The sequence below is a fragment of the Jaculus jaculus genome, chromosome 17 (genome assembly GCF_020740685.1).
Source record: "Jaculus jaculus isolate mJacJac1 chromosome 17, mJacJac1.mat.Y.cur, whole genome shotgun sequence".
In the NCBI taxonomy this organism is placed as follows: Eukaryota; Metazoa; Chordata; class Mammalia; order Rodentia; family Dipodidae; genus Jaculus; species Jaculus jaculus.
The window spans coordinates 49,101,106-49,129,050 of record NC_059118.1 but is presented as its reverse complement, the minus strand read 5'-3'; the positions used below and the strand labels follow the sequence as shown (position 1 = coordinate 49,129,050).

The 27,945-nt window shown below is 41.4% G+C and overlaps 1 protein-coding gene across 2 annotated transcripts in view; it reads right to left on the bottom strand.

Moving 5' to 3' along the window:
• Positions 1 to 27,945, bottom strand: part of Mboat1 (membrane bound O-acyltransferase domain containing 1) — a 126,026-nt gene that overhangs the window by 47,073 nt on the left and 51,008 nt on the right. Inside the window, exons 2-3 of one of the 2 annotated variants that reach the window (XM_004668387.2) lie at positions 3,187 to 3,332; positions 1,965 to 2,042 (exon numbers count right to left, since the gene is read on the bottom strand). In XM_004668387.2, coding sequence (XP_004668444.2) covers positions 1,965 to 2,042; positions 3,187 to 3,332 — 224 coding nt within the window. Of the gene's footprint in view, positions 1 to 1,507; positions 1,923 to 1,964; positions 2,043 to 3,186; positions 3,333 to 27,945 lie in introns of those variants that run through there. The other variant, XM_045136718.1, reaches the window with a different exon arrangement.

The following is a 27,945-nucleotide window of genomic DNA, read 5'->3' as shown; positions in this document are numbered from 1 at the left end:
GAAGACATGGCTCAGTGCACAAGGTTCAATAAGCATGAGAATCTGAGTTTGGATCCTCAAAACGCACATAAAGTGCCTGGTGTGATGGTGCATGCCTGTAACCCCAGAGCTGGGGAGGCAGAGACAAGGAATCTTGGAACTCACTGGATAGCTAGCTAGTCCAGTAGAAAACATGTGAGTTCAAGGTTCAACAAAAGACCTTGTCTCAAAAAACAAAAACCTCTGGCCTGAACACACAAACACAAACATGCATATACACATGCATTAACACAACACACACACAAATACAATACTATTAGTCATTTGGTCACTTTTAGAAACTGTGTAGGAGCTAGCCATTCCTCACGCCAGCACTATGGCTTTTTAAAAAGCTTTATGAACATCTTGTTATCATATAAAGCACTTCCAAAACCCATCCTTTTGAACTGGTAAAACTGAGTTCTTGATTTTCTTCTAGAAGGAATGCTACAATCCTTCCAAGGAGGGCGCTGAGCACAGACTTTCAGAGCTCATTTGTATACTGAGCTGGGAGGAGGACAAAGGTGAAAAGTGTGCAAACAGGGTTTCCTGCAAAAACAAGAGACTTATTACAACTACAAAATTACATACTGAAAAGCTACATTTCAATGTTTTACAAAGGAAACTATCATGCAAATGATCTTATCATTCAAAGCAAAAAGCACACGCTTTCCCCAGAAGCCAATAGCAAGGAAGCTGTGAGGGTCTTTTTAAGGATCCCCGGTCATCCATTTCACAAATACTTACAGAGTCATTACCCTTACTTCTGGTAAGGATTGTTGTAAATGTTGAAACACAACAATGAGCCAAACAGAAAAGTCCTTGTCTTCACAGAACTTACATCCCAGAGTCCTTAAAAAAGAGTCAGCACTGAGTGTTCAGAAAGTGTAAGACAGGACACTGAAAAACAGATGCTGATCATCCAGGCATGCAGCCTCCCAGGTAGGGTTATTCTACTCCTGCACTTGGAGAGGCAGGAGAGATTGCCCAGTGGTCAAAGATACTTGTTACATTACTTCTGTGCTTTGGAATCAAACACCACAGCACAATTCATCTTTCTCTGAGTATACATGTTCATATGCATATGTACATGTAATGTGAGGATGTGCATGCATGTGAAAACCAGAGTAAAACACCTTGTGTCTTCTTCAACTGGTCTTCACCATAGTTTTTGAGAAAAGGACTCTTGCTGAGCACAGAGCTCATTGATTTGGCTGGTCAGCAAGCCCCAGAAAGCTACCTATCTGGGCCTCTCCAGTGCTAGGATTACAAGCATGGCTTTTGCTTTATTTACATGGTTACTGAGGATTGAACTCAGGTCCTCAGGATTGTGCAGCAAGCACGTTTACTCATTCATCTCCCTGGCCCCTTTCTTTATTTTAAAATAGCTTTATAATATATAAAGTGTATAATTAATAAATTTTGGCATAAGTAAACATTAGAAAACCATCACCAAATCCAAGAGTGGACTTTGCCTTACTCCTCGGACCTTGGCATGTGCTTCTGTGTGATCGTGCTTTGTCTCTTTGCACCCTGTCCCAGGTGACTTCTGTTCATCTTCACACATTAGCTTGTGTGTTCCAGAATACAATCTGTGTAGTTCTCTTCATTGAGCACAGTTATTTTGAGATGCATCCCATCATTCTGCATTTCCAACATTCATTCCTCTCTACAACCAAGTAGTGTTCCAAGGTTGTATGCATCTAAGTTGTGCATGGTTTGGTGCTGCCCAATACCCATGTAGACTCTTTCAGCTGAGCCCCACTAGCATTCCACTCTTTCTCATAGTCTTCGCTGGAGGCTTCCCTGCTCCTGTTCTCTGACGTCCTGGAGAGGCTGAGGCACACCTCTCATGGGGCCAGGCAGAGCCCATGATTCTCCTGGAATGATACATTTCAAAGATCACCACACTCTTCCTCTTGCGCTGTTCACTCCCAGGCTCTTACCTGTGAATGTTGGATACACTGGCAGTTACCATGATTCCATAACACATTAAGACCAGGACAAAAAGGTGCGCAGAATACCTGGAAGACACAAGGAAAGGGAGGGGAGATGCTGCAGATAGTTCAGATTAGCATACCTGCTGGCCACTCACCTCCACCCCACTAAAGAGCAAGAAATCAGCTAATGCATATTCACGTAAGAGAAAAAAAATCAACTACATTTTATACAATTAAAATACTGTATCTTGGGCTGAAGAGATAGGCTTAGTAGTTAAGGCATTTGCCCGTGAAGCCTAAGGACCCAGGTTCAATTCCCCAGGACCCATGTAAACCAGATGCACAAGGTGGTACATGTTTACGGAGTTCATTCACAGAGGCCTTGGCATGGCCACATTTTACTCCCATCCTTCTCTTCTCACATGCTTTCTGTCTCTTTCTCTCAAATAAATAAAAAAATCAGAAAACACTGTATCTTGAAAAGGCACCACTGAGTCAGCATGCATTCACCAGTTGTGACCTTGTGATGCCAGGAACTCACAAATGGAATGTTTATTCTTTTTTATGTCCAAATGCAACTGAGCCCAGAAAACATTCTTCCTTTGTTTGTCAGTTTTGATATACCACTACAAAAGCATGCACTCCCAAATGTCAAGTCAGCTATCCAAAATACTCCCTTTTTTATCCTTCCTACAGGATTACCTTCAGCAAATTTCCTGAAGACATACTTCTAGAAATGTTGGTCTCTAAAATGTTTTCCCTAAGAAGTGCCACTCCCTGGGTATTTGCTCAGCTTACCTAGTAAAGGCCAGCCTATCAGTTTTAACAGGTATCTACACTGCTTAATCCCCCATTCCTTAGAGAATGACTCACATTCCCTAAGATCTGAACTTTGAGAAACACATCCACATCTGTAAAGACTCCTAATCTTTGTGAGAAGAAATAAACCTCATAAAAGTCCATCTACATGACCCAGAGAGAGCTGTAGAAGCCTAATTTTAAGAAAAAAAAACTTTACTTTTAATGGGTATTTATTGGTTCCAGAACTTTAGCATAAATAAGATCCCTGCAAGATCCCATTATTTTAAAATAGGATATTTACAATGTTTTACATCTTCCAGAATTTTTCAACATAAGTAATATGTTAAATGCCATATACTCTTCACCAAGAATATCTCCACAAAACATGGAAGTAATAAATATTAAGACTAATGAGGCTCATACTCACCAGCCAAAACAAAACACCACGAGATAAATGCCCAACATGGTGGCTAGTGCATGCCGGACCTCAGGCCTGGCTTTTCCTGGATGCAGGTAGATGCGGAACCAGAACGCAGCCAACAAAGCGAAGACCTGGCACGCCACAAAGTTAACCTACAGAGACAGAGACCACACAACCATCATGTAACACTCCGTCAGGTTTCCATGCCAACATGCATCCCAGACTTAGATTCAGGTTCTTTCCTCAGTGGAGTGCTTGTACCTTCACAGTTTGTAAGAAATAAAGTCACAAGTTCCTGCTGCAGCCCCTCAAAGGCAGCCCAAGCCACTTCCCTCCCACAAGCATGGTCCAAGGAGACAGTAAGGTCCTTGACAGATCTCTTTTCTTAACTTACAGAACCACACCTAAGAGAAAGAGCATGTTCTCAGATGCCCCTTTGTGTTGTGTTTAAATGCAAAACGTCCTCCATAGGCTCCAGTGTTTGAACACTTGGTCCCCAGACAGTGATGCTGTTCTGGAAGGTTGTGGAATTCTTGGTGGGTGGAGTCCAGATGGAAGAAGGGACACACTAGGGGTGGTTTACTGGCTATGCCCACTTCCTGTCTGTACTTTTGCTCCCTGAGTGTAGACGCAATGAGTTCAGTCACTTCCCACCCCTGTTACCATGTCTTCCCCTTCGTGAGGGACCGCATCTGCTCAAACTATGAGCCAAAATAAGCCCTTACTCATTCAGCTGCTTCTTGACATGTATTTGGTCATAGCAAGAAAGTAGCTAATATACCTTGTATAAAAATGTAAAAATCTAAGGCTTCTCCTGACATTTTCAGACTCTAGCTTTCTCATTCTTCAGGTTCAAGGTGTGACACTAAAGAGACACAGCCCAACATTAAACTTTCAGTGCTCCGTCTGGACAACTATGCAAGGTGGACACCAACTTTTCCTAGAAAAAAGTCTCAGCTAGCTGTGTGGGCCTGGCTCAGTGGTAGAGCAACTGCCTAGCATGTGTAAGGCTCTGGGTTCAATCCCCAGCATGAAGAATGACAAGAGGAAAGGGAAGAAAAAGTGGAAAGCGAAGGAGGACAAGGGGAGGAAAAGGAGAAGGTAGATTTAGCCAAAAGAACATAAAAACAATTCCCCAAACCTACACAAAAAAATCAAGTGATTTTACAAAAAATAAAAGGAATATATATAACTTTTCATTTTAAAATTTAAACAAATCTTGCAAACACATGAAGTGAGCAAACCATCAATGACAACTAGGAAAATACCTTTAACTCTTCAAAGTATTCAGGATGAAAAGTTCTGTGCCAATTCACTTTTAAAAGGCAACTAACTAAAAAACTGCAGGAATGAAACCATGCTATCTACATGAGTGATTCTCTGTGCTCTGATAATGAAATCATAAGGCCTGAGCAGGAGAGAGGAAGGGAGGCATGGCCAGCAACAGCAATGGCCCAGCTCATCATATTTTCTCAGTGAAAAGCAGCAATACTGAAGGAGAATAGGACAAAGTTAGGTTTTTTAGGCAGCTTCAGTTAGAGATTGAGACCCAAAAAGAACCAGGAGGTGCCACCCCACATGGCACCTCGCCCTGGCACAAGAACTGAACTCTTGGCAGGAATGGAACTTGTATCTGATTGAGACTGATCTACAGCGACCCCTGCTGCCACAGCCTAGCACGCTACCTAAATAAAATAAATGGCCCAGGTGGGCTGGCCCTGGTGTTTGCCCTCCAGTCTACACACCAATCAGGTCTTCCCCTTGCATACCTGAATCTGATGCTGTCAAGGCTATGGCCTTCAGGTCCCTTCCTCTCTTGACTAGACCCTGGGGAGGGAGAGAGGGAGGGAGGGTGCATGTGTACGTGCATGTGTGCATGTCTGTATTCCTTCAAGTCTGGAGAGCATAGCATAGCATTGTTTCCTGATCTGAACTTTTCTGCTTGCCTTCATTTTATAGTTTGAAATAATTTCCCACTTTGATTACTTGTATGATTTTCCTCTGGTCTCCATATTTACCACGTGTGTACTTTTCTTACACTCCAGATCAACCAAGTGGGTGCTCTCACCATCTCTAGGCTTGCTTCCTATGTGATTTCTTTAAACTCAGGGTAACAATGAGTGTAACTCTCTTTATTACTCATTTGTCCTCTGAATCTCCCAGTCTCTGCTTTGATATTTTCACTCTGCTATTCTTGCTTAAGTCACCATCATTTGCTCTTTTTACTTTATACTATGGGTAATGGCAGATGCCATGTGTATTCCTTCTAAATCTCACACGAGCTCTTAAATCCTACCCTCCATGTGCTTGCAGCTTTACTCTAGTCTCTCTTTAAAGGCATCAGTTTCTCTGAAAACCCAATCTCTTAAATAAACCTGACAATCTGTGATTTCCCCCTAAAGAAACATAATAATTCATAATTTATCCTCCTTGAGTCCATCTTTATTAATTCTTCATTAGAGGTAATACAGAACCCAAAATGGGATTCATAAGTTCTAGGGGATCCCTTCTGAGCCCCAAAATCCTGCATCAATACTTTGGATCCTTGTAACTCACAGAAAATAGCACTTCCGATAAATTATCTCACTTTTGATGTATGTATTGTGTTTTCTTACTGTTTGGAAATTATGTCTCATCCAACAGACCAACAGCTGTTCCCACTAGAGCACACCTCTACTTTCTACCTCAAAAGACACAGTGAAAAGAACTTACAACTTATCGTGCAAGTTTGGTCATTTATTTTAATCAGGGCTAAATGAATAACCAACTGGCATTCACACAGGCCAAGTCTGCTGTGCTGGAGCTCACCACAGTGCCCCTGTACCAAGGAGCTGAGACAGGAGGGTTGTTAGTTCAAGGCCAGTATGGGCTACATAGTGACACACTGTGATGAAATTTGTTTAAATTAAAAAATATCGGGCTGGAGAGATGGCTTAGTGGTTAAGCACTTACCTGTGAAGCCTAAGGACCCCGGGTTGAGGCTCAGTTTCCCAGGACCCATGTAAGCCAGATATACAAAGTGACACATGCATCTGGAGTTCATTTTCAGTGGCTGGAGACCCTGGTGCGCCCATTCTCTCTCCCTCTCTCTCCCTCTTTCTCTATCTGTTGCTCTCAAATAAATAAATAAAAATTTTAAAAAAAATTTTTTTTGAGGTAGGGTCTCAACTCTAGCTGAGACTGACCTGGAATTCATTATGGAGTCTCAGGGTGAATTCATGGTGATCCTCCTACCTCTGCCTCCTGAGTGCAGGAATTAAAGGCATGAGCCACCACACCCAGCTTAAAAAAAAAAAACTTTTAAAAAATATGGGATCAGCCAAGAGCCACAGTATAACATACTTACTCAGGACAACGGACATGGGAAATTTTCTTCCTGTTTTCTGGTTTGTCCAGTAATTATGGAGCATGTGCACATGGGGAATGTCAGGGTACAGAGCAGTGCCCCTCGGAGAGTAGTCCCCGGCCAGCAGCATCTGCACTGACCTCAGAGTGGTTAGCATACACACCTTCAGGCCTCCCTGCATCAGACATGTTATGGGTGGGACTCAGTTATGTGTGTTTTAACAATTACCCAACCCCCAGCACACTCAAGTTTGAGAGCACTGGGATAGAAAAGAGAGCATGTTCAAGGCTACAGAAGGGAAAGAGAAGTCTCAAGGCCAAAGAAAAGAGGCTGGGATAGAGGAGGGTTAGGGTGGTGATGCATTCCTGGAATCCCAGATGTAGGAGTCAGAAACAAAGTCAAGGCCACAGAGAGTTCCAGGCCAGCCAAGGCAACATAAGAAGACTCTCTCTCAAAGAAAAACAAAATGAAGTAAAAGAAAACAAATAACACAAACTAAAAGCAGTTGTAAAGTATCATCTAAACTGACAAAGATTCACTGCTTTACCAAACTTTAGTCAGGCTCCTGAACCTTCTCCTAAATCTATCTGTAGACTTCCTTATAAAATCTAGTTAGTAAGAACCCCTCTGCCACCCTCCATGTCTGATTTCCCTAAATATCTCTCATCCCCTCATCTTTCACTGCTCCCCAGATTCTTGTATGCACTAAAAAAGAAAATATATATGATCACTTGAAACAGTGCCTGAAGTTTCTTTTTAAGCAGGCCATGTATTTTATTGATAGTCTGTATTTTAAATCTGCAGTATGACATGATACATAGGGGGAAATCTTTTTTCCTAAAAGAGAACTATTAATAATAGAACCAAATTTAATATAACTGACCTTTCAAGGTCTTATTTTGCATTAAACAAGTTAAAGTTTAGCAGGTATAAAATATTATACAAAAAAATAATGGGGGCTAGAGAGATGGCTTAGCGGTTAAAGGCACTTGGTGGCAAAACCTGTTACTTCAGGTTCAATTCCCCAGCACACATGTGAGCTGCAGACACAGAAAGTGGCATGTATGTCTGGAGTTCAGAGGCCCTGGTGCACCTGTATCGTCCTCTGACTTGTGCATGTGCACATGGACATGTGTGTGTGTGTGTGTGTGTGTGTGTGGGTGGGTATGTGCACATGTGTACATTTCTCTCAAGTAAAAAACTTTTTTGTTAATTGAGTACATTCTCAAAAATTTATTACAGGGCTTCCAAATTAGGAGTGTGCTGGATAGACATTGGAGAAGGATGTTTTGTTCAGGTTTAAATGGACAGAATTCAACAAGAAACCAGATGAAGCCAGCCAACCAAATTCACTTCACTTTGTGCTCCTGTTTCTTCTGAAAGTATCTCCCAGAGATCAGGAAGCACTGACATAACAATCACTTTGGTCTTTGCAGAACATACATTTATAAGCTTCATGTTCAAGGCATAAAGGCATCCTTTGTGACCAGCACCCCCCAACAACTCCCTTCAAATTCTGATGGGCCTCACAAAGCTTTCCATGATTGTTGCATGGTCCGATTCAGAAGTCAAAATAAGCATCTATGCCCAAGGAGCTTTTCCTGGAAGCCAGTACTGGGTGCTGTGAAATGATTCCACTTCTCTGAAGTCATCAGCTGCATACGGAATGAAGTAAACATGCGATAACTCATGCTGAGCTCTTTAGAACTTGTTCCCCTGCCTCCTCCCTGTCTACTTTGTACCCAGTCTCTCCCCAACCCAACATTCAACCCAGATGAGGCAGCCCACATCTTCTGTATCCTCCTTCCATAGGAAGAGGTGAGATAGCACTGGATAATCCAGCTTCTGTGGTAAGTGTTATAAACTTATAACGGAGACAAATATGAAAGCCAAACCATTTCCAAAAACGGGATTGGAAAGAAGAATTTTTCCCCTTAGTTCTGAAAGCACATCTTCATAACTCAAAAGCAAAGCTCAAGAAATTATAGTCTCTAGTTGTGGAAGAAAGAAAAACTTTAAAAGGTGGAAAGAATACTTTTCTACACAACAGGAATTAGGATTTGATGAGGTAAAGGGGAAGATGCCCAGTTTTGAGGGACACAGAACTGGCACATGGTGGAGAACAGGGCTGAGACCACAGCAACTGACGAGGTCACTAGAGACATCTCGAAGGGTGATGGGGACATCCAGAATAGACAGTCAGGTCTGGCATCTTGGACAGGAGCTCCGTAAGGGCACAGCCCTGCTGGGATGCAATGCTTCTAAGAAGCTGAGTGGATATGGGGCACAGACCTCCAGGTCCAGGAACTACAGAAAGATGCCATACCTGAAGAGGTGAAACTATGGAGTGTGGACCTGCTTCCTGGAGGCTCAGAGGAGATGCAGGCAGCTACAAACACAAGAGCAAGAGGCCACCGAGACAAGGATGAGCTCCCCAAGTGAAGTGATTCGGAACAATGCTATGACAGTTGACCTTTTTCTTCTTTTAACTGCTTTATTAACAATTTTCATTATGTATGTACATAATATATTTTGAACATAATTTCTTCACTATTGCTTTCTTTAAACCCTTTTCTCAACTAGTCCCTTTTCTATTTTGATTTTTTTTTTTCCCTCCATCATCCATGCTGATATGTTGACGGGCCCAGGATCATGCAGGTCTTGTATAGGCAACAACAGCCACTGTGAAGTCATAAATCTGGCAGCCAGTTCATGTCTAGAAGACAGTGTCTCAAAGCACTCCTCTTCACTTACATTCTTTTGGCTACCTCCTGCACAATGTTCCCTGAGCTTTGAGGGGTGTGGTAGAGATGTCTCACTCAGTGCTGAGCACACAGTTGGATGGTTGCTCCTGATTATCAATTTGACTAGATTTAGAATTACTAGAAGACACATCTCTGAGTGTGTCCATGAGGGTGTTTCCAGGGAGGTGTAAGCAGGGTGGGAAGACCCACGTAAATGTGGGTGACACCATCTCATGGGGTGGCGGACCAAACAGAACCGAGAGTGGAGCACCAGCATTCATCACTGTCTGCTTTCTGACAACAGACTTCATGTGACCAGCTGCCTCACAGTCCCGCTGCCATGCTTTTTCCACCCTCAGCCAAAATAAACTCTTCTTCCCTTAAGTGCTTTTTTTTCTGTGTTTTTGGACAGCCAGGAAGGTCCACAGACCCTTCACAGCTCAAGTCGCTCTCTGATGAGAAGGGCAATGTATCATGAAAAGCACATTAAGTTTATCACAGAAAATTAAAAGGTTACATTTTTGGCACATTTTTGTCTGCAGCTACTATTACCACTATTGAAGATGTGTACAAAAAAGACTGAAAAACACTTCAGCACTATTTCTAGCAGCAAGGTGACAGAAGTGGAAGGCTCTCAATTAGTAGATACTGATTAGCATAAGATATACCTGCATTAATTTTTCAAAAGGTGGTAAGATTTGCTATCAGCCATGCATTTAACTAGTTATTGGAAATTTATTAATTTTCTAATAAAAAGTTAAATCAAGGGTCAACAACTGATTTGGTGATACTGTATCACATTTTCAGAGGAAATCTATTTCAGGTTTCTTCTTCCATTAATCTACTTAAGATACTGAATGCCCCTAACTATGTATTGTGGGGATATCTAACTATGTATTGAGGGGATATCTAACTATGTACTGTGGGGATATCTCATTATGTATTGAGGGGATATCTAACTATGTATTGAGGGGATATCTAACTATGTACTGTGGGGATATCTCATTATGTATTGAGGGGATATCTAACTATGTATTGAGGGGATATCTATGTATTAAGGGGATATCTCATTATGTATTGAGGGGATATCTAACTATGTATTGAGGGGATACCAAACTATGTATTGAGGGGATATCTAACTATGTACTGTGGGGATATCTCATTATGTATTGAGGGGATAGCTAACTATGTGTTGAGGGGATATCTAACTATGTATTGAAAAATATCTCACTATGTACTACGGGAATATCCTTCTGTGCTAAAAGAATGCTGTTCAGATCATGTTGGGCTTAGAAGTTTAACTTTCTTTAGCAGAAAGAAATATACATACAAGCCAGGTGTGATGGAACATGCCTTTAATCCCAGCACTTGGGAGGCAGAGGTAGGAGGATCACCATGAGTTCAAGGCCACCTTGAGACTCCATAGTGAATTCCAGGTCAGCCTGGCCTAGAGTGAAACCCTACCTCAAAGAAAAGAAAAAAGAAAAAGAAATACACATACACATGCTTATTTAATTGAACTTAATCTTCAGAGTTGCATTTTCTTAGAACCTACTACTATTGGAGCTTAGAAAGGAGTTAGGCAATAAAGGAAGAAATCAACAGTGACAAAATCCCACTGTAAAGAAGAGACATGCCTTACAAGTTAGCAAGATGTCAAAGCAGTGAGTGAGCAGGTGAGAAAGCACACCACCATCCTCTGCATTCACGAGCATAAGGCACAGTAGAGAACAGCTCTTGATCAGATTCCTAAACGCAGGTGAAGCTGCTGACTCAGATTCAGCAGGAGCTTAACTGCCACAACTCCTGCAAGACCTCAAATCACTGCAGAAAGTCAAACACAAGCACTACGTTTGGCTTATTCCACCAACCCTAGCCAAATTCTGCTGCAGGCCGTCTGCAGGGCGGCTCTGAAATCCTTCTCTGCTCACATACTCTAGAAAGGCAATCTTCGGGGATTTTTATCCCATACCCTTCATGGCTTCCACAAACAATGAGCTGTGTCGGGAGGTAAAAATATTACAATCTCAAATTGAAAAGCTGCAAGCATGCTGTTTTTTAATATATATATTTAATTTATGAGCGAGAGAGGGAATGGGCACACCAGGGCCTTTAGCCACTGCAAACTCCAGATGCATGAGCTACCTTGTGCATCTGGCTTTATATGGGTACTGCAGAATCAAACCTGGGTCCTTAGACTTTGCAGGCAAGTGCCTTATCCACTAAGCCATCTCTACAGTCCAAGCATGCTATTTTTTTCTTTTTTTTTTTTTTGAGGTAGGGTCTCATTCTAGCTCAGGCTGACCTGGAATTCATTCTGTAGTCTCAGGGTGGCCTCAAACTCACAGCAATCCTTCTACCTCTGCCTTCTTAGTGCTGGGATTAAAGGTGTGTGTCACCATGCCCAGGTAAAGCATGCTATTTTTAACCAACAGAAATTATTAACACACCAAAATTATTTTCCTGCCACAATGGTGACAGTGGCATACCAGTAGTACACCAAGAAGACCAGGCAAGAGTGCAAGCTTGGCACGATTTCCTCAGCAACACGGCCTTATATGCGTCAAGCCAAAACTGACACAACGAGCCCATCGCGGATTCAAAAGCAAGTCATTTTTCCAAGGCAAACAGAACTCTTTTGCATAGCCCTCTTCAATAAGAGAAAAACAAGTGGCCGGGGGAGGAGAACTAAAAATGCAATTCCTTCTGTTCCACAGAACAAAGAGTATCTGTAGCTGACTCCTGAGTTACATTGCAGTTTCAAAGAGATCCTTGTTATATTTTCATTCCCAGATCCTTGGAATGTCAGCAAGACATGCTTTTAAATCTGTAATGAGCCTGTTGAGTTCCAAACTTATGGATAAGCAAATATTGTTTAAGATGGACAATCAATGTGCATAATTTGCAGTCAAACAAGCTTTTAATTGACATTTCCTCACAGAGCAATCACAAATGTCTCCTATTGAGGGGTTTTACCTACTTTATGAGGCGGCCTGCTTCCACCGGACATAGAAAGAAAGGAAGAACAACATAAACCATTGAAGCTCGTGAGTGGCAGGGCTGGAGTTGAAATTTGGCCTGAGTTCTTACCCTACTTTGCACTGCCTCCTCTTAACTCCCAGGATTCTCCCCAGAGGAGCTGCCACTCAGATTGAAGGTACCAGCTGCCTGTAATTGTCTGGTCTACCAGAACACAGTACACAAACCAGACAGCTTCAACAACAAAAAGTGTACTTGCCTTTTAGTCCTGGAAGCTGTGAGGCTAAGACCAAGATGTCAGCTGGGGGCAGGGTGGATACCTTCCCTGAATCCTCACATGACCCTCCCTCCTAGTGTATCTACAGCCCAATTTATTTTAAAAGGAAGTCACTCATAAAACATTATATATGAGCCATCCTGCTGACCTCACTTTCACTTAACCACCACAGAAAGACCCTGTCTCCAAATACAGTCACCATTCTGAACAGCCAGGAGTTAGAATATATGAACTCAGCCCATAGCACTCGCTGCCCAAGGATAATCCTCCACTCAAACCAGGAGATGACATGGACATCCCTGTCCTTGCTCCTGCAGAGGGAAGGAAGCAGAACCCAAATTGAAGGCTGTGTGGGATGCAGTGGGCCTCACCATCACCTGAGGCCAATGGGCCTGGAGATTTTACCACAAAACCTCATGCACAGACCCAGCGGTGGTGCCTGCCTGGATGCTACTACCTCTGTGAAAAATGGGATAGGCAGGTTGGGGCTACTGGCTCAGCCAGTAAAGCATTCGCCATGCAAATGTGAGGCCCTGAGTTCACATCCCAAGAATCCACATAAAAATGCTAGATGTGGAGACTTCCAGGTAAGATGGCTGCATAGGAGTCACACCAAATCAGCCCAGGTAGGATGTAAGCAAAACCACAGCAAAATGCACCTTATCCTGAAAAGTGAGGTGTATAGGTTTTTATCACCCACCAAGGAGAAGCAGGAGAGACCAAGATCTACTAGAAAGGAGGAAACCAGCCAGAATTCTGCCATGGCATTTGTGGCCCTGACCCTGGTGCATAGATCCAGGCACCCGCCCAGCCCAGCGCTAAGCTGCAGGAGCAGAGACCAAACAAGGGGATTTTTCCAACCTCATCGGCCTCCTTGCAAAGTCAAGAAACTTGAAGGGGAGAGAGATGGCAGAGACAAGCTGAAGGGGATACAAGTGGGACCAACTGGACAGTTCTAGCACAGCTCCCAGCTTCCTGCACTCTCCCACCCCAACCATCAGAACCGCAAACCTCAGCTTCTGGTGGCAGGGCGTCCAGCACCGCTGATCAGAGCACCAGTTCCACAGCACAACATGGAGGCGTAGCGGCGAGGACTCAGCGTCGGTGAGATCGGAAGCCACCCCAAAAGGTAACGAGGCCTGCAATGGATGTGCTGATCTCTCTTTCCATGTCAGGGCAGGTTACAGGTTACATAATCTTGGCTGGCTTTACCATTCCCAAGTAGGCTGTATTTGGGGGTTGCCTTTAGGGCTTTCAGTTTCATAGAGCCTTTGCCTTTTTTTCTGTCACTGTTGGGGGCAGGTCTGATGTGGAACCCATTTCAGAACAGAAATCTCTGCCTCCCAGATGACAGGACTAGGGTGGAGAGCAGCACACCTCAGAGACTCGGCTTTAGAGGCTACTGTGTCCCAGTGTCCACACTGCACACTCTGTGCTGGCTTTTACTGAATGCGTACATTGCTCAGCTGAATTTTTTGCCACTAAACTGCTCCACCTAGCCCACTGGAATACTTTAACAGAAGGCAAACTCAATACCTAGGATTCCTTCTGCTGTTGGACTGGAGGACAAGAGACACACCTGGCACCTTAAACTCCTGCTCTGCAGGTACATAAAGTTGGACTTCCAAGTCTAGGAGCACCATAGATAATTAGAAAATCCAACCATCAAATCAACTCAGGATGCAAAAATCACTACATTATAATACATGAAACACAAAGAATCAAGATGATACAACCCCACCAAAAATTATAAATCCACCAGAAATGACCCCCAATGAGACTTTCTAAAATGAACTGCCTGACAAAGATTTCAAAAAAAATGATTTGATCCATATTCAAAGAAATTAAAGAAGAAAACAAAGTCCTGAAAGAATTCCAAGAGAACACAGGAAACCAGTTTAAGAAAAAAAGAGGTCATTACAAGACCTGAGTAAGTAAATAGAAATACTAAAGGAAAACCAGGCAGAAATTCTAGCAATGAAAAACACAGTAAGTCAAATAAAAAACTGTGGAAAGTCTCACCAGTAGAATTGATGCAGGAGAGAACAGAATACCTAAAGTAGAAGACCAGGTGGAAAATCTAATACAGAGATTAATAAAAAGAAAGACAAACTAATAGAAAGTTATAAATGGATATTTCAAAATATTTGGAAAACTATGAAAAGGTCAAACATAAGAATTCAGGGTGTAGTAGAGGGGGAAAAATTTCAATCCAAAGACATAGTAGGCATTTTCAACAAAATCACAGAAGAAAAAATTTCCCAAATTGGGAGAGAAATGTCAATGCAGATACAGGAAGCTTTTAGAACACCAAAATGACAAAACCTGGAAAGAACCTCTCCTCACTGTGCTGTAATTAAGCTACTAAACAGGCAAGCCAATATATACATATACATAGATAGATAGATAGATAGATAGATAGATAGATAGATAGATAGATAGATAGATAGACGAATAGATAGATGGCAGTTAGAGAGAAAAAGCAAGTCACGTATAAAGGCAAGCCCATCAGGATCACAGCAGATTATTCAATACAAACATTAAAAGCCAGAAGGGCTTGAAATGATGCATTCTAAGTTATGAAAGATAACTGTCAACCAAGGATATTTTATCCTGCAAAAGTATCCAAATTTACGGAGAAATAAGTACATTCCAAAACAAAAACAGGCTAAAGGAATTTATGACAACTAAGCCAGCTCCACAGAAAATACTTGAAGGAATCCTTCATTTTGAGGAGAAAGAAAAGCACACAACATGAGGAAACAGAAAATAAATAAAACATACTCAAATAACAGTTAAAACAAGAGAGTAAGGGAAAATAGGAAGCAGTACAAAACAAGAAGAATGGCAAGAATAAACATGTACCTTTCAATAATAAATAACTCTTAATATCAATGGATTCAATGCCCCAACCAAAAGACACAGGATTGCAGATGGGATTAAAAGGCAGTATCCTGCCATTTGTTGCCTCCAGGAAACTCATCTCTCAATAAAAGATAGACACTGTCTTAGGATGAAAGGATGGAAAACAGTATTTAAAGCAAACAGGTCTAAGAAACAAGCAGGGGTTGCTATCCTAATATCTGACAGGAATAGACTTCAAACCAACATTAGTGAGGAAAGATAAAGGAGATCACTTTATACTGATTAAAGGAACACTCCAACAGGACATTACAATCCTGAACATATATGCACCTAACATGGGGGCTCCCAATTTCATCAAACAAACACTATTGGACTTAAGATCACAGATAACACTAAACACAATTGTAGTGGGTGACTCCAATACCCCACTCTCATCAATTGACAGGCCATCCCAGCAAAGAATAAATGGAGAAACATCTGGATTACATAATTATGTCCATTGAACAAATGGACCTAACAGATATATACAGAACATTCCATCCAAATGCTACAGAATATACATTTTCTCAGCAGCACATGGAACATTCTCCAAAATAGACCATATATTAGGACACAAAGTAATCTTAACAAATATAGGAAAATTGAAATAATCCCTTGTACCCTATCTGACCACAATAGGATTAAAATACAAATCAGCAATAAGAAAAACTACAGAGCATACAGAAATTCCTGGAAACTAAACACTACTGAATGATGAATGGGTCATTGAAGAAACCAATAAATTCATAGAATCAAATGATGATGAGAATTCAACATACCAAAACCAGTAGATGGGAAGAAATAAAAAAGATTAGGGCAGAAATTAATGAAATAGAAACCAAAAATTTTAAAAACTCCAAAGAATCAATGAAACAAAGAGTTGGTTCTTGGAAAGAATAAGCAAGATTGATAAGCCCATAGCAAATCTGACCAGAAGAAAGAGAAAAGAGAAAAATTTAATAAAATTAGAGATGTAAAAGGCACTATTACAACAGATAACAAAGAAATTCAGAAAATCATAAGGACATACTTTAAGATATATATGCCTGTAAATCTGAAAATCTGAAAGAAATGGATGATTTCCTTGAGTCATATAACCTACCTAAACTAAATCAACATGAGATAAACCATTTAAATACACAAGTATGGAGACACAAGCAGTTATAAAGTCTCCCAACTAAAAAAGTCCAGACCCAGATGGATTCAATGGTGAATTTTAACAGAACTTCATGGAAGAACTAACACCACTGCTTCTCAAAGTTTTCCATAAAATAGAAAAGGAAGGAATTCTACCAAATTCCTTCTACCAAGCTAGCATCACCCTGATACCAAAACCAGACAAAGATAGAAAAAGAAAGAAAAGAAAATTATAAACCAATATCATTCATAAACATGGATGCAAAAAATCTGAACAAAATACTGGCAAACAGAATACAAGAATATATCAGAAAGATTATTCACCCCAAGTAGGCTTTATCCCAGAGATGCAGGGATGATTCAATATATGCAAATTGATGAATGTAATACATTATATAAATGGACTGAAGGATAAAAATCACGAGATCATCTCAATATATGCAGAAAAGGCATTCAACAAAATCCAATATCCCATCATGGTAAATGTCCTACAGAAACTGGGAATAGAAAGAATATACTTTTTTTTTTTAATTTATTTTTTTTAATTATTTATTTATTTATTTGAGAGCGACAGACACAGAGAGAAAGACAGATAGAGGGAGAGAGAGAGAATGGGCACGCCAGGGCTTCCAGCCTCTGCAAACGAACTCCAGACGCGTGCGCCCCCTTGTGCATCTGGCTAACGTGGGACCTGGGGAAGCGAGCCTCGAACCGGGGTCCTTAGGCTTCACAGGCAAGCGCCTAACCGCTAAGCCATCTCTCCAGCCCCAAAAGAATATACTTTAACATAATAAAAGCTATTTATGACAAAGCTACAGCCAACATAATACTAAATAGGGAAAAATGACTTAGCTATAGCAATAAGGCAAGAGATACTCATAAGAGGGATACAACTGGTAAAGGCAGAGATCAAATTATCCTTATTTGTAGATGATATGATTCTGTGTAAAAGGACCCTAAAGACTCTACCAGCAAACTGTTAGAGCTGATAAACACTTAGCAACACAGCAGGATACAAAATAAACAGAAATCAGTAGCTTTCCTATATACTAACAACAAACACGCAGAGGATGAAATCAGGGAATATCTCCTATTCACAATTGCCTCAAAAAAATAAATAAATAAATAAAGTACCTTGGAATAAACCTAACCAAAGAAGTGAAGGATCTCTACAATGAGAACTTTAAAACACTCAAGCAAGAAATTGCAGAAGACACTAGGAAATGGAAAGACATTCCATGTTCTTGGATTGGAAGAATCAATATTGTAAAAATGTCAATCTTACCAAAAACAATCTATACATTTAATGCAATCCCCACTAAAATTCCAATGGCACTCTTCACAGAAATAGAAAGGACAATCCTGAAATTCATTTGGAAGCACAAAAAACTTTGAATAGCCATGGTCTCACCATACCTGATTTTAAGCTATGTTACAAAGCCATAGTAACAAAAACAACATGGTACTGGCACAAAGAGACATATAGATCAATAGAACAGAATAAAAGACCCAGATGTTAATCCAGGCAGCTACAGCCATCTGATTTTTGACAAAGATGTTTTAAAAAATTCAAGGGAGAAAAGACAGGCTCTTCAACAAATGGTGCTGGGAAAACTGGATATCTCTATGTCTATATTTATATCTATATCATCTATCTATCCATCTATCTGTCTGTCTATCTATATGATATATGATCTATAGATCCTTGTCCTTCTTCATGCACAAGAGTCAAGTCCAAATGGATCAGGGACCTTAATGTCAGACCTGAACTGCTAGAGTAGGTAGGGGAAACCCTTAAACATATTGGCATAGGCAATTACTGTGACCCCAGTTTCTCAGGAAATAAAACCACTATTCAATCACTGGGATCTCATGAAATTACAAATCTTTGTACAGCAAAGGGCACAGTAAACAGAGCGAAGAGACAACCTACAGACTGGGAGAAAATTTTTGCCAGCTATACATCTGCCAGAGGATTAATATCCAGAATATGCAAAGAACTCAAAAAACAAAACAATAAGAAATCAAACAACCCAATTTAAAAACAAATGGGTCTATGGAACTAAATAGAGAGTTCTCAAAAGAAGAAATACAAATGGCATACACACACCTAAAAAGCATTCTATATCCTTAGCCATCAGGTATATGCAAATTAAAACTACTTGAGATTCCATCTCACTCCTGTCAGGATGGCTACCATCAAGAAAACAAATGACAATAAATGTTGGCAGGGATGCGATAAAGGGGAACACTTCTACACTGATGGTAGGAATGTAGTCTATTATAGCCATGGTGGAAATCAGTGGGGAGGTTCTTGAAACGGCTAAAAATAGATTTACCATATGATCCAACTATAGCACTCCTAGGCATATATCCTAATGATTCTTCTCACTACCTTAGAGACAGTTGCCCAACCATGTTTATTGCTGCTCTAGTCACAATAGCTAGGAAATGGAACCAGCCTAGATGTCCATCTACACGTGAATGGACAATAAAGATGTGGTACATCTACACAATGGAGTTCTGTTCAGAAGTGAAGAAAGATGAAATTATTAAAATTTGCAGGAAAATGGATGGCTTTGGAAAGGATTATACTAAGTGAGGTAACTGAGGCCCAGAAAGCCAAATATCACATATTCTCTCTATTTATGTATATGTGTATTATACAGTGCATATATGCATATAATGTATATATGTACAATATATTTAATATGAAAGTATTATGTATATCTATTTTATAAAACATATACATATGCTTCATAGATAATGTATATATCATGTGTATTATGCATATATATACATATGTGTGTGTGTATATATATACAATATGAAATTTTCTATGACATGCATCCACTTAGCTGAGCTTGGAGTTGTCTTCTCTCAATCTAGTTCTATGGTGAGAAGCAAACTCAAGTAGGACACTGCCATCACTCTGAAGGTCATGTGGGAGAACATCCAGCCACAGACAGTAGTGAGCACTAAAGGGAATGTGACAGTGCTTCATAAAGTGTACAGCTCCTCTTCTATTAGATGAGCTACAAACTGCAAAGCCCACTAACCTGTAAGACCGCACAGATAATGACTTTCAACCTGAACACTAGAATCAACCAGGAAGTTAGGTTAGAAACATTACAATTTAAGGAGTTTCCTCAAGATTGAAATGGGCTGATGCTAGTAGTTGCTAAGATCCAAGCTTGTGTAGGAAGACAGAAGGATATCGTTGTTTTTAATAGTTCCCTGTGGCATTCTCGCTAGGGCTAGAATCCACAACTCCAAATTATGACAGTGCAGAGTAGGAAGAAAGAGAAGTTGTGGTATGTATTATAGTAACTAAACATAAAATAAGAGAACCTGAGCCAGGCGTGGTGGTGCACATCTTTAATCCCAGCACTCGGGAGGCAGAGGTAGGAGGATCGCTGTGAGTTCAAGGCCAGCCTGAGACTACAGAGTGAATTCCAGGTCAGCCTGACTTAGTGTGGGAACATACCTCAAAAAAAAAAAAAAAGAAGAAGAAGAGAGAGAGAGAGAACCTTAGACTTATTAATTTTTATTTGTTTTTATTAATTAGCATCTTTGTTTTATGGACGAATTATGTGTTGGTCCCATTCCCCTCATATTATCCTATTATATCTCCTCCTCCTCCCCATTTCACATGCACTCAACGGCTCTCCAAGGGAAATGGCCACAATCCCAGAGTCTCCTGACTCCACAGCTCTTCCACTTAACACGGATTCAAAAGTACCTGGCCAGCACAGACTATAACATCTTTACTGATAGACACAGTTTTGACACATCATGCCTATGTGTGTCTGACAATGTGTTAGTAAACTTTGCCAACACTCCCTGACCCCTCAATGCCCCCATCTTATATATTGGAAGAGGACTGCAATGAAGGCTAAGAAAGCTTAAAAGTGAACAGGGGGCTGGAGAGATGGCTTAGCAGTTAGTGCTTGCCTGTGAAGCCTAAGGACCCAGGTTCGAGGCTCGATTCCCCAGGACCCACGTTAGCCAGATGCACAATGGGGCGCATGCATCTGGAGTTCATTCATAGTGGCTGGTATGCCCATTCTCTCTCTCTCTCATCTGCCTCTTCCTCTCTCTGTCTGTCACTCTCAAATAAATAAATAAAAATGAACAAATTTTTTTTTTTAAGTGAACAGGGAAACCAACTGATTTTTATACTATGGGCAAAGCCATCTAGGCCAGTCAAACCAAGACTATATCTCAAGACTAAACAAAATGCACTATATGAATATCAGGCCCTTCTTCTGGAACATAGAAAACTACATCTCAATAAAATCAATCAGGAGAAGCCATAAAATTATTCTTGCATTCGTTTCATTTTATTACAAAGTTAATAAATATTCACTTTAAAGCCCAATAGTAGAATTCACTGTAAAAGAACTCACAGTTTCTCTCTTCAATCTCTTTCTTCTTACCAGATCAGGGAATATTCTTAATTTTTTTTCTATAGTTATTTTAAAGTCTAAAACTATATTTACCAAAACTGGTTTCTCCTTTAGTTTTATGTAATTACCATTAAAGAAAGACTGCCCTATAATATGTTTTACACTCATCTAAGAAATGAGCTGTTTTGCAGTATGATGGTTCATTTTGTCAGTTTGGTTGCATTAAGAAACACCTAGTGCCTTAGTGAAGCTCACCTCTAGGCACCTCTGTGGAGGCGCTTTCAAAGAGGACTGTCTGAGTGGCACCATCCCAGACTGAATTCAAAGGAGAGAAGGGGCAAGGCAGCTGAGCACTCACATGGCCACTTCTCTGCTTCCTAACCCACCAAAGCCTCTCACCATGACAGAAGCGGGGTCCTCTTCCCTTACCATGGACTGAGTCTCCTGAACTGTGAACCAAAACAGTCCTTCCTCCCTAAGTTCCACATATCAAATATGTGGTCACAGCAACCATAAGAGCAACCAGCCCACCAAGTCAGCTCATCCTGAACTTACAAACTTCTAAAATCTGCCACAGAATGGGCTGGGTGAATGAGTATGTCCCTCTCCATAAATTTTTCCACAGTATGGGGTAGGTGTGTGAACATTTCCACTCTTTAAATTTTTCCCCAGTATGTGATGAATGGATGAACATTTCTCACTCCTTAAATTTTTAATAAAGCATGTCATTTCTACTTCACTTCCTAGATGGGTATGTTAGTCAACTTTCAGCTGCTGTGACAAAATACCTGAGGTAAATGAACTTAAAGAAGGAAAGGTTTGTGTGGTTACAGCTTCAGAGGTTTCAGTCCATAGCTATTTGGCTCCATAGCTTTGGGCCTACAGCAGGGCAGAGCATCCATCATGGGGAATGCATAGGGAGGAGGTCTATTCATCTCATAGCACTAGGAAGCAAAGGGAGAGGACAGTTCGAGGTCTCAATGTGCCCGTGAAGGGTACGCCCCCAATGACTTATCCTTCCACAAGTTCCCATTCTTACAAAAAGTTCAACCACCTTCCAATAGTACCAAAAGCTGGCAGCCAATACCTGGCCTTTGGAGAGAATTAAAAATATAAATTATAGCAGAGGAAGATACATCCCCCCATCTAGCCTGCCCTCTTTCTCAGGGAAGGAGTGACTTAACCTACTGATAAAGTTGAAGAGAGACACTAACCAGGCCCAGTCCAAGCCCCTGAGGACCTCTTTCAATGACAGCCAGTCTGCCTTTACACAAAGGCATTCTGTGCTCCAGGCTCCTTGCCTGCAAGTGGTCCTACCCTCAGGGGTCTTGCTCTAAGCACTACCAGTAACTTAGGTGAGCAAGTCAGTTTCATCCAAGGACCAAGAAATAAGCCGGCCTGGGATACAGACCTGTAATTCCAGATACCTGGGAAACTGAAGAAAGAGGACTTCAAGTTTAAGGCCTGCCCAAACTATGAAGTAGAGTACAAGGCCATCCTGAGGAGGAAATGGAGACAGACATCAGTGGTAGAATGCTTGCCCAGCTTGTGTGAGGCCCTAGGTTCAACCCCAGGACTAGAATAATAGTGATAAATTAGTAATAATAATAATAATACAGGAAGCCTATTGTGGTCAATCAGCTTCACCATTACTAAGGTAATGTTTTAATCTCTCTTGGGCTGGAGAGATGGCTTAGCAGTTAAGAATTTGCCTGTGAAGCCTAAGGACCCTGGTTCAAGGCTCAACTCCCCAGGACCCACATTAGCCAGATGCACAAGGGGGTGCACGCGTCTGGAGTTCGTTTGCAGTGGCTGGAGGCCCTGGCATGCCCATATTCTCTCTCTCTCTCTCTCTCTCTCTCTGCCTCTTTCTCTCTCTGTCTGTTTCTCTCAAATAAATAAAAATAAACAAAAAATATTTTGAAAAATAAAAAATAAAGAGATAATATTCACCTGATGAGAATATGGCCAACTTGTACACACACACACACACACACACACACATATATTCCCAATATTTTTTAAAAAGAGACAACATTCATTACTTATTTGAAGCTCCTCTTTAAATTCGTAGGTACTTATATTTACATTTGAAATAATAAAATTAAACAAACATGAGCAAAACCAACAACAATCATATTATGATAGTACAATATAATTTCCTTATGAAAGTAAGTATATCAGTGTTTTTTCCAATGGGTAAAATGAAGAGGTTACATGAGGTTTTCTAAACGAGAAAGATAGAGGCAAACTCTCAAATATTTTCTTTTTCTCATAACCTATGTTGTTTTTCAAACAAACAAAAACCAACATGAGGGCTGGAGAGATGGCTTAGCAGTTAAGGTGCTTGGCTGTGAAGCCGAAAGATCCATGTTTGACTCTCCAGGTCCCAAGTCAGCCAGATGCAAGGTGATGCAAGGTCACACGTGCACACTAGGTGGCACACATGTCCGGAGTTCAATGACAATGGCTGGAGGTCCTAGCACACCAATTCTCTCTCTTTCTCTCTCTCTTTCACTCTTGCTCTCTCACAAAGAGAGAGAGAGAAAGACCGGTCTGTTGGGCTTGCCTCAAACAGAAAACAAACAAACAAACAAACAAACACATGAACAGTCCTTTTCCTATAGGAATTAAGAGAAAACTTCTTCACTCCAAAGAAAGTTTCCCCCTGGCCATCTACACTCTGCTGCTACTGGACATTTAAGATAGTACTCTCAATGAGATCTTTGGGGACAGTAGATAAAGCAGAGCCAGTGTTAAACTTTCTTATACAATCCCCTAGGATGCAACCAATTATCTTAGAATATATAGCTAAATTCTCAAAAGTCTCAAAACAAAATAAATTTTAACTTACTTTGATTTGACAGTAAAACACATCTGGCATTTATAAAGCGGGTTTGTGAGGCCAGTTGGATGCTGCAGGAATGGCACACCTCCAAGCACAGGGGCCACCGCTCGGGGACTGTGTGGAAGGGCTTGTAACAATACAGATACCTGGGATCTCTCTACTCCCTAGCTCAGCTATTTTGAGCTCTCATGATGTAATCACCTTCTTCAAAATACATGTACATAATAAAAACACTCCAATGTGGACCAGAAGTCAAACTAACTGCATATTCCCATTTAAAAAGAATCTCAGGGCCTGGAGACATGGCCCACTGGTTAAAGGCACTTGCTTGTAAAGCCTCACAGCCCAAGTTAGATTCCCCAGTACACATATAAAGCAAGATGCAGAAAGTGGCACATGAGTCTGAAATTTGCAGTGGCAAGAAGCCCTGGTGTGCCTATTTTTTAAATAAATAAGTAAAAATATAATTCAAAAATTTTTTAAACAGAAAGAATTTTGGGACTAGGGGAATTGTTCAGTGGGTAAGCGCATTGGCATGCAAGCATGAAGGGCTGAGAGAGCCGTATTTCCCTCCCCAGAATATCCACATAAACATTACAGTGTGGCCACACACACCTGTAACGCCAGTCCTGGAAAGGGGCAATGTGGGGTAGCATGGAGACCAGAGAATTTTGGGGGCTCGCTGGCACTCAGCCTGACCAAAAGCAGCAGTTCTGGGTTCAATGAGAGAACCCTTCTCAAGGAGACAGTGCAGAGGAGCAACAAATGAGGCCACTCAGCTGCTGTACACGGGGCCTCTGCGTACACCAGATGAACATGCACGCACTGAATCTTACCTCCTCAGACTCAAAGTTGGGAAACAAGTTATCAAATATATGTTAAATTCTTTTAAATAGAAAGCAAACTTTGCTGTAGTGTGTGTTATTCTCCAACACTTTCATCTCTCTATAGAGTCACAGGAGAAAGGAAGTAAATGACTTTCTTATTGTGACAGGATCTTGTTATGTAGTTCTGGCTAGCCTTGAACTTGGAGTATTCCTGTTTCTACCTACTGAGTGTTGGGATGGCAAGCATGGACCATCATTCCCAGCAGGAATTTACATTGTTAAAATTTAATCCCACGGGTTGTATAGATGGCTTAGTGGTTAAGGCATTTGCCTGCAAAGCCAAAGGATGCAGTTCAATTCTCCAGGACCCACATAAGGCAGATGCACAAAAGGGGTGCATGTGTCTGGAATTTGTTTGCAGTGGCTGGAGGTCCTGGTGTACCCATTATCTCTCTCTTAAATAAATAAATAAATTTTTAAAAAATTAATTCCAGTGGATCTCTAACCTCATACTCCATCGTTGACTCTCCCCCTTTCATGCATGGATGACAACATATTCCCAACATTCTAGAACTGCTCAGGGCAAGTCCCTGAATTCTCCTTGTTTGCTAAAGCCAGTGAACACTGTCCTGCCTTCCATGGTCTCACAACAGCACATGTTTCTACTCCTTCTTCTCATATCTTTCTATTCAGTGCTTTTCCTTCTCTCTGCCCAGCCCTGTAATCATGGTGCACTCCCAGGGTCCTTCCCCAGCCAGACTCTTTCTTGGCCACACTATATGCAAGGATAACCATCTCACACCTATACTACTGAAACCCATCAGTATCTTCCCCAGCATCTTCTCAGCCTAGATGTCTCTCCAGAACCCCCACTATCTACTGAACCCTCACTTAGATGAATCACTGACATATCACCTTCACTCTGGCTATAATAGCTCATCAGCTATTTCTTGCCAATTCCCTCTCTTGGGTGTTTAAATAAGAGAAGGGCCACTGAACTAAGAAGACAGTTGTGTAAATAAAATCAATCTCTTCACACTATATGTAATACTGTCTAGGCCTGTCTTGGATCCATCCACTTTCCCTCCCTGCATCTACCTTCATCCAGACCACCATTCATTAATGCTAACTCACATGACAATGGCAGTTCTAGTCCAGGGACTGAAATTCCAAGAAAATTCCTGTATATCAAGATGGTTACTCCAGACTCTTAGGATGCCGGCTAACCACCTGCCTTAACCCTCAGTTCTCCTCACTTTCCTGATCCCCCAACTTCACTAGAATTTCTGTGGGCTCCTTGTGAGCCTGCACAATCTCACCTTACCACTTCACCAATGAAGATAACCAAATGCGCTTAGGCAGATCTACCCCATCTGGACCTGCCCAGTACTTGATTTCCAAGTGTGTTATTGGTTGGACACATTCCAAACCTGCAAAAGCCACTGAAGTCCTAAGTATGGCCCAGCAGCTCTTTTAAAGTCCCCTCTCCCCTCTCAGGAGGAGCTTCGTCTGTCTCTTTCTGTGAACCCTCCCTGCAGACCCTTCTCCACATACTCTCCTTTGGTCCTCGTTCACACAGCCTGCAGGAAAATAACTCCACAGTCACTGGTTTGGGGAGTCTTAGAGACCATCAAGTGTCCAGACCCCTAAGCTAAACCCACCCAGAGGCAAGAAAGACTCTGTCACTTTCAAAGCTCACAACAACTGGGTGTGAAGGCACATGCGTTTAATCCCAACTGCTGGGAGGCAGGGGGAAAAGGATTGTGAGCTCGAGGCAGCCTGGGACAGTGCAATGAGTTCCAGGTGATTCTGGGTAAGAATGAGAGCGTACCTTGAAAACACACACACACACACACACACACACACACACACACACACACACACACCAATCTCACATGGACAGGCAGCTATCTAAATGAGCACCCTGCCTCTGGATTTGCACAACCCTTCCAACATGCCTCCTTACACCTGATCTAAGCTCATCACAACCATCCTCCACCCCGCCCAGGTCTGAGAGAGGTGACACACTGTGGCGGTTTCCTGTTTCTGCACATGCAGCTCGTTCCACTCTTCTATAGTGATCCCTTCACCCAGAAAAAAGCATGAAGGAAGACAACATTTCCATACACTTCACCAATGTTCTATGCATGACTTTACAATGGGAGATGCAAAAAGAACCTCTATTCACCCCAGAGAGGGCACTGATCACAGGCCAAAGGAACAATTCCACTCGTCTGGCTTGGTAACCAGTGGGTTTACAGGAATCGCTTATAGCATCACGAATGAGGAGCTACAGGGGAACTGATGGTTCCTGGACAGGTACATCACTGAAAAGCATCGGTGACAACTTATAAGAACTGTGTGCCTAGAACTTCCTACCCAACTTGCAGGATGTTCCCCAGAAAATCTCTCCCCAGTAACGGTTTACTGTTCGTCTTACCTCAAGGAGGGGCCTCGTGAACTTGTAACTTTCATGAGCTTTCTGGGCCCTGTAAGTGCTATTAGCTTTCTGAACCTTATGGCTTTCACTCCAGGAGGCAAGTTTCAGTTGGAAAAATGGAAGGAAATACCCAGTAGTATCTACAGTGGCTCACATGTCCTAGTGTTGAATGAAGAAGCCAGTGAAAAATGAAGGTTATTTTCAGGAGCAAAAGAGGTGCTAAGTGTGTCAGGGGAATATTTTTTTAAGGAGATACAGGGAAGGTGGAGCAGAGAACTGGAAGTGTGGGTCCTAACCACCATGCTCTCTCTCTTCCCTCAGGACAGACAAGTTTGGTACAGCCAGGCCCAGACACTAAGAAAACCTTCCTTGGGAGTCTGTTGTACAGACATGGGTGCTCATGAGTGTGCCTCTTTGACACATTTTCATTACCAAAGCTACTTCACATGGATTTATTCAGATGTAATTAGTACAAACCTAGACTCATGATCTTGTTCAAAGCAAATCCTCATGTTCAACTTAAATGGAAAACATTACAGTTAACCATCTTAATCCAATCCAAGCACCATCACAGCAGAAAATCCCTTTATCCCCTCAAGGAAGGAAAATATGAGAAGTTATCAAGTATACTATGTTTAAAAGTGCTATAAAAACTGGTTCTTAGGGAGGTTAAAGTTTTTCACACAGAACCTACCAAACCAATGAAGCTCCTGCTAAATAACTTCCTCAACATTTCCTCTCAAAACCAACCAGAACATGATGGAAGCCTTAGGGTCTCCCCAAGTATGTAGTTAGCAGATACTGTATGCCTAAATTTTCATTATGTGAAAATTTCAAAGATAACTATAATGAAA